At 42.0% G+C, this 7,837-nt stretch overlaps 1 protein-coding gene across 3 annotated transcripts; it reads left to right on the top strand.

The window, feature by feature from the left end:
• The first annotated feature begins 1,948 nt into the window (after positions 1–1,948).
• MRPS17 (mitochondrial ribosomal protein S17) lies at positions 1,949–6,778 on the top strand. Of its 3 annotated transcripts, none has more exons than XM_048518862.1 (4): positions 1,949–2,040; positions 2,965–3,084; positions 4,279–4,408; positions 6,409–6,778. In XM_048518862.1, exons 3-4 carry the CDS (start codon positions 4,286–4,288, stop codon positions 6,652–6,654), a joined length of 369 nt encoding a protein of 122 aa, XP_048374819.1. In that variant the 5' UTR covers positions 1,949–2,040; positions 2,965–3,084; positions 4,279–4,285; the 3' UTR covers positions 6,655–6,778. The 3 variants fall into 3 exon arrangements, with proteins under 3 accessions (XP_048374819.1, XP_048374817.1, XP_048374818.1); XM_048518860.1 differs by having other exon boundaries at positions 6,364–6,778; XM_048518861.1 differs by lacking the exon at positions 2,965–3,084 and having other exon boundaries at positions 1,970–2,040; positions 6,364–6,778.
• The last annotated feature ends 1,059 nt before the right edge of the window (positions 6,779–7,837 follow it).

Below are 7,837 nucleotides of genomic sequence, written 5' to 3'. Positions count from 1 at the left end.
GATAAGATTTTTCAGCTCTTCTGGGGGATTTCTGCAAAATGGGGAGAAGCTGCTCATCATGCAATACCTTCTTTAAAAAGACCCCGCCAAAGATGATGCCCTGTTGATACCACCTCTGGACTGCCACAAGGGCTATTCTGTTCCAAATATACAGCATCACTTTCACAGACTGTCTCCATGACTCCAGTGCATCTCACCAAGTACAACTACATCTGTCATTCATTTTTAGAAGAGTAAAACCTTCTAATGCCAGCCTCCAGGTATGACCTGGAGATCTCCTGGAATTACAGCTTATGCTTGGATTCATTGGCTTTACTGAATGCCAATGAGCTAAAACTGTCTATCAAAAAGAGACTATATGATCACGAGTATAGCTATTTGGTGCAGCAGGCAAATAAACGCTTTCTCCCTTGCATCTGGGCATACCGTTGAAACTATACGCTATGGCTAGGTATCTCTACCTGGTTACAGAGTCCAAACTGTGTCGAGCATTAACTCTTGCCAGATGTAATATTCTCCCCTCAGCTACCAGTCAGGGTAGAATACAGAAAGTGCCTTTTAATGAAAGGTTCCGTCCCTGAAGCTTAGCTCAGCGTGGTGTAATAGTTAAGAATGGTGGACTCTAATCTGGAGAACTGGGTTTGATTGCCCACTCCTCCACATGAGCGGCAGACTCTTATCTGGTGAACTGGATTTGTTTCCTCACTCCTCTACATGAAGCCAGCTGAGCTGCATGACCTTGGGCTAGTCCTCTCAGAACTCTCTCCGCCTGTCCTGTCAAGATAACATGCAATGACAGAGAAAGTTAGGTTTGTTGAATTTCTGGCAATCGTGCAGCGCAGAAATTCCATCCCCACCACCCAAAAAAACCTGACGGCAACTTGGAGAGAGGATTGTCATTTAATTCCTGCACCTCTATCCCAGACAAAAATGAAATGCTTCAAACAAAAAGCCAGGAAACATGTTTCCTCAATAAATATAAATAACAAGAAATCAGTGCCCTCGCCCCCAAATAATGTGAATTCCAGCCTCCACATACCAAATATGCCAACTTCTAATGCTAAACTCAAAATGATGTTTTGCTTACTAACTACAAAACCGTTCTAATTTATTTCACAAGCGAGTGGGAAATGTGATGCCCCCAAAGCTCAGGCTGACACCAATTCCTTTGGTAAAATAAAACATTTTACATTCATAGTGAGAGTTATTGATCCTTTCATTCAGTGACAAAAGTAATCATATATTGCTGTATTCCAGGCACCTCTCCCAGCTCCTTTTAAATCCAATATCTTCATATTTTTGAGGAATGGTTTTTGTCTTACGATTTTGTGTATTTTTACTGTTTCTCATTCCTTGAAAGAATCCACGGTAGTGCCTGATGAAATCTCAGACATTGACGAGGTGCTTATACCAAGGTTTGCAGGGGCGAAGACTTTAGTCGCTTGGATACAAAATGTCTTTACAAAGCGCAATTATTTTTATTTATTTATTTATTATATTTATATACCGCCCTCCCCAAAGGCTCAGGGCGGTGTCCATCAATAATAAAACAATTTAAAACATCATAATATATAATTTACATAAAATAATACATTTATCAATTATCAATCATATATCATTGCATTTATACAAGGGGAAAGGTGTACCACTTTTGGTCAGATCAGACAATATAATACATGTGATGGGGCAGGGAAATCTCATGACTGTATTACATGGCGCCTCAGTGTGGGGCAAACAGGCCATCCACCCATACCCATTTTGGTTCTGGAATAAATAAATAATACGTCAACCCTCCCATCTTTACAAAGCCAATTTTTATTTTATTTTTTTAAAAGGTCCAACAGCGACCCCTAACGTCCAGTACTGGAATCAACACAATTCAGCTTCTAACCACTGAGCCACAGAGGCAAGTCCTAGAACGTATTGCTAGGCAATACTCCCTCTTGTATACGTGAAACGGAAGTGCCCTGTAGTTTTCTTTCTGGCCCGCCTTTTCCTTTTTTTGTCCCCCCCCCCCCCGGTTCCCGGCTTCGCGACAGAGTAAGAAGGGGGGGAGGGGAGGTCGAGTGGCATTTAAAGGAGGGGAGGGGGAGGGGGGATCTGTGTGGGTCTGATCCTGCCAGGAGGTGCCCCTAAGGGAGAGCCCTTTGAAATGATAATTGTGTGTCCTCAAGTCCCTACCTACTTATGGCGACCTGTCATGGTGTTTTCAAGGCAAGGGATGGGCAGAGGTGGCCGGTTAGCTTGTGGGATTCGGTGCCACTTGATGAAGGGATGGGGGTTGATCTTAAAAGGGAAATGAGGAAGAGTCCTGGAGAATTGGCCTGACTATCAAGACGGGGCAATTATAATGTGTCTTTAGCAGGATCCACTAAAATATCAGGAATGTAAAGAGAGCCAGCGTGGTGTAGTGGTTAAGAGCAGGTGGACTCTAATCTGGAGAACTGGTTTGTTTTTTCACCCCTCTACATGAGTGGCGAACTCTTATCTGGTGAACCCGGTTTGTTTCCCCACTCCTACATTCCTGCTGGGAGACATTGGGCTAGTCACAGTTGGTTTACAACTCTCTCAGCCGTCTCTGAGTGAAGGATCTGGGTCTCTTCGGCCCCTTCCGCACATGCAAAATAATGCATTTTCAAACCACTTTCACAACTGTTTGAAAGTGGATTTTACTATTCCGCACAGCTTCAAAGAGCACTGAAAGCAGTTTGAAAGTGCATTATTCTGCATGTGCGGAATGAGCCTTCGTTTTTAATTCAACTCTCAAAGAAGCATAACTTTATACCTGGCTTTCTATATGGAGAACAAAAGCAATGTTGATGAGAGTTTCAGCCTCAGAGCCCATTGCATCTGGTCAGGAGTCAAGGCAGACTGGTTGTTCTGGAGTAACATGTTTTTAAATTGAATATATTTTGGGAGGGTTCCTTTACTTGTGGTGCTTATATGACTCATGTGCTATTACAGGAACACTGGCTTTTGGTCCATCATCATAATAGGATAGTGGAGAAACATTATATTCCTGCCACCAAATCACTTCTCTTTAAGAACGTGCCTTGCAAACCAAACTTGTATCAACTTGCCTATGTGAGTGCCACGTTTTATACAAAGTCTTTCTGTGTTTCCGTTGGAAATATTCTTATTCGCTTCAGGAGACCCAGTGAATGACTGTTTTTAGGACTGATTTCAATAAAAAGCAAAGGTCTAAAATTTGGGTGAAACTTCTCAGAACCTGATCAGCCTGTCAAAACCTTACATAGAATATCCAGAAGAAGTTGGGGTTATCAGTTTTGCAAGTTATGCCTGCCAGGGAAGAGATCTCAGGGTCACCCAGTGCCAAATTGTTGCGAGTACCAAGAAGACTCCTGAAATGTCTTTGTCAAAATTAAAAAAAACTGTTATCATTTTTGTCTTTTCTGGTACCTAACCTTGGATATAGAATAGGGCAGTAAGAGACTTACTAGCCTGAGCCGCACATTGGTAATATGGGGGAAGATACTAATATATGTGAAGTGCTTTGGATAGCTACGCAGAAGCGTTGTGATTTATGTAATATTTATTTCTGTTTTTCCAACATAAAAGTATACCTGTTTTCCATGGTAGCTGTTCGGTACCTTGCCTTAGTGGCAGAGCACTTGTTGTACATGTGAGTGGTTCTGTCACCAGGATACCTGGTGAAAGGATCTCAGATAGGAGGCGTTGATGAATACCTTCCTTTGTCTGAGACCTTGGTGAGTCACGACACATGGAGTAGACAGGACTGAGCTGACTTGGTATACGAACAACAACAGCATGTGTTCAGATCACTGCCAAATTATGGCAGCCCCATGCACTGGCTGTTCCAGGCAAGAGACAAACAGAGGTGGTTTACCATTGCCTTCCTCTGTATAGTTCTTCCTCAGGGGTCTCCTGTCCAAGTACTAATGGTGGTCTACCCTGCGTCACTTGAAAGTTCTGAGAAGCTCAGGCAAAGCTGGCCTATTCAGGCAGCTGATGTATAAAGCAACTTCTTGTTGGTTTTTTGGGAGAGCCCATAATAGGGAATACATGTGTGGGTGCAGAAAATCCTGGCCATTACTGAGCCAGATTATTGGTTCTGTTGATGATTGATTCTGTATTGGATGACTGTATGTGTTTTGCTTCCTTAAATAGTTTATTATTTTGATAAGACTCACAGCTGGACTGGAACTTTTGTTCCTAATAGCCACAATCGATACTTGTAGGGCCATGGGATACCAGAACAAGTCATGCAGAGTTTTCTTTTTCCACCCCCTTCTGTAGCTGAACCATGTCTGCGTTACGTGGAGCAGTCCATGCCAAATGGATCGTAGGAAAAGTCATTGGGACCAAAATGCAGAAGACTGCCAAAGTGAGAGTCACCAGGCTGGTGCTGGATCCTTATTTACTGAAGGTAAAATGCTCAAAGGGTGCAGGATAGAGTGAGTTATTTTCTGGTGAGGCTCAGGAATGGGAAAGCCCAAGTTTAAATTCTCCTATAGCTGTGAAGGACTTGGACAAGTCATTGCTTCTCAGCCTAGTCTTCCTCCCATTGTTGTGCGCAGGATTGGATTAAGGTGCGATGAGGCCCTAAGCTGTGTCAAGTTTGATAGGCCCCATAGTGTTGCCAACAATGTGTAAAACTTGAAATTTGAAAGCTCGTCATAATCTGTGAGGATAAAACGCTGGTAGGTTGCAGAAGTTGCAAGTATGGGATGATTATCCTTGGCCAATTATGGCCTAAACCCACAGCCTTATTTTCTACATCTATTCCATCGTAAGCAGAGTTACACCCATCTAAACCTGTTGAAGATAATGGACTTGGAAGAGCGTAACCCTGTTTGGCATGGCACTGTTACAACCTGATTTTCATCACTAGTGTGTCGTAAAGGATTTACTTTTGATTTTTATCTCTCTCTCGTTATAAGCTTCCCTGCTGCTTTCATTTATCTCTCCCTCTCTCTCTATCTTTTTCTTCCATCCCCAAATGGGACTTTAAGGTGCTAGTTACATGGCTCAGCTAAGGTAAAGGCAAAGAGCCCTTAGTCTAGAGGGGGCTGTTGTGCTGTCTCTGAAATGGAGCAGGTTTTGAATAGTACATGCATAAGTGATGATCTGGTAGTCCACCTGCGGGGCTTTGCTTCCAGGTCCTCTCCCATTCAAGGAAAGAACAAGATAAAATAAGTTGTGTATGTAAAGTAATGTCATGTTGCAGCTGAATTATAGCAACCCATAGGGTTTTTAAGGCAAGAAACTAGCAGATATGATTTGCAATTGCCTTCCTTTGGTATTCCTTGGTGGTCTTCCATCCAAGTACTAACCAGGGCCAACCCTGATTAGCTTTTGAGATCTGGTTAGCATGACTCATCCCAGGTCTTGACACAAAATAACAATTAGCTTGCAAGAAAATATGTATTTAAAATGCAGAAAGACAATGGTTGCAGGAAGTTGTACATTTCCATTTCAAGATGCTGTTTAGAACAAGAAATGTCAAACTAATGTGGGCTCGCAATGTCAAGGTTTATATGCAGACATGAGTGCAGATGGATCAATAAAACAGAACATCTGGGAGTGTTAAGGTGCTTTGAATTCCATGGGGAAGTTGTGTGAGTTTGATACAGCAAAAATAAACAAGATACTTGTGGTACCTTAAAAGCTGATAAGGCTTTGTTCTAGCCCAGAGAGAGCCCAGTGGGAATTTTCTGTTTGAACATGGCTTTGAAGCTGCTTTTGGGTAGGTTGCAGATGGTAGCCTAGAATTTCTGGATTAATTTAGGAATAACAGCTTCTTCTGCTTCCTAGCGTTGTCCCACTAACTTAAGAATAACAGCTGTTTGTATTCATATTTTATTTTCATCTATATTTATGCATTTTCAGTTGCAGCATCCTCAATACTTTAGAAATACATTTTTTTCTCCTCTTTCCTCTCCCAACATTTTAGTTCCTAGGGCTTAGTGAATGCTTTATCCCCTTCTTCCCAAGTAGAGAGATATTTAACGTCCTGAGATCCAGGCAGGGATCCAGCCAGATGCTGCTTTGCCGTACATTTTGAATACTTGTAGCTTGGAGCACATTCCTTCCAGGATGAGATGACTTTAATGACCAAGAATCAAATGGAGTGGGATGAGGTGGGGCTGAGAAAATAACGGCTTAGACCACCGAAGTGAGTTAATAGTTAAAAGGAGACTTGAACTATGAACTTCACAGCTTAGTCATTATGTTATACTCCTACCATTAGCAAAAGATTTTAGATAACTGACAGTATTTTTATTTATTCAGATCTCCATTACATCCTTCCAACCTGAGCAGAGTGCAGTTTGGAGGGAAATGTCCGTTTGACTCTAAACATCATTTTTCTGTCTTCTGCAGTTCTTTAACAAGCGAAAAACGTATTTTGCCCATGACCCTCAACAGGAATGCATCGTGGGAGACATCGTCCTTCTGAAAGCTTTGCCAGTGCGGAGGAGCAAGCACGTGAAACATGAACTGGCAGAAATTGTGTACAAGGTTGGGAAAGTCATTGACCCGGTGACTGGGAAGCCCTGCGCAGGAAGCAAGCTCTTGGACAGTGTAACGGACTCCGAAAGCCTCACCGATAGAGACACCAGCTACCTTAGTGAAAAACTCCAAGAGTTAACTGTTTCCTCTTCTGATAAATGAAGAGGAAGTGAGCTTTTGTAAGATGGGACTTTTCTCTCATGTCTCTAAGCGGGTGTATGGCATGGTGCTTCTGTGTTTCTAAAAACGTTGCCAATTAATAATAAAATGCAGTTCACTTACAAAACTGTTGACATGAAGGGAAACATTCAACCTGTTTAAAAACACTTACACAAATAACCTTGGTGGTTTATAGAATTCCCAAGCCTTCTCTCTGCCATGAAGCCGCTTGAAATAACATATAACGTTTAAAACTAATATTGACTTTCAGTAAATCCTTTGCAACCTGTCGTCGAAAGCAGATAAGAAAGTACAAGGAGGAGCTAGCAGATTCATGAAGGGGCATATTTGGTAGACCATTCTTCCATTAATAGTTGGATCCAGTTTTGTCCCGTGAAAGCACTCAGAGGAAGCATTCGCAGCTTGCCCTAGCATCAAAGTCCAGTCTTCTCATGCTGCTGCCCCTTGTCATGGATGATGAATGAGAAGCCATTGGCCATACAAAAATGTCTATGTGAACACTGCCATAAAACCTTCTCATTGAACTCAAAGTAGGAAACCTACATTTGCAGAGATAAATATCAGGAAGAACAGAATATATTTGGTAATATCAGGCGGAAGAGATTGATAGGCTTTAATATCGGCCACTGAAAGCCCTAAAAATCAATGGGGCCAAACATTCTTGGATTGAGTTACAGACTGGTGAGTGAATAAGGATTGTCCCACAAAGATCCATCCAGCTGGGTGGGAAAGAGTTAAAACAACCTATCTTAAAACAACAAAGAGTTAAAACAACCTAAGATGAAAAGAGCATCCTTGCTCATGTCCATTCTTCTGAAATGGAAGAACGCATGGGGATATCATATCGGCTGTTTCTCTAGATCCTGTATCATCTGTAAGCTGTTATCAAAATCATTTCATTTTTGCTGGCCTTCTTGACTTTATAGAGGCCTTTTCTTAAAGGTGCTTTGGATTTACCCTGGACTGTTTGGACTGGCTGTGTGTTTGGTTGCTCAAAGCCTGAAGAAGAGTTGGTTTTTATGCCCCATTGAAAACCATACTTTGAAAAATAAGCTGCTAAGAGCCTTGCAACTTAACTTCTTGTATGATGTTTGCAGGGAAGTTCATTTGTCAAAAGATCATGTGTGTGTGCCCATATAAAACCATATTGGTCTGAAGCAGCGGA

This window comes from Sphaerodactylus townsendi, linkage group LG16, assembly GCF_021028975.2.
Source record: "Sphaerodactylus townsendi isolate TG3544 linkage group LG16, MPM_Stown_v2.3, whole genome shotgun sequence".
NCBI lineage: Eukaryota > Metazoa > Chordata > Lepidosauria > Squamata > Sphaerodactylidae > Sphaerodactylus > Sphaerodactylus townsendi.
This window is presented reverse-complemented; position numbering and strand designations above follow the sequence as displayed.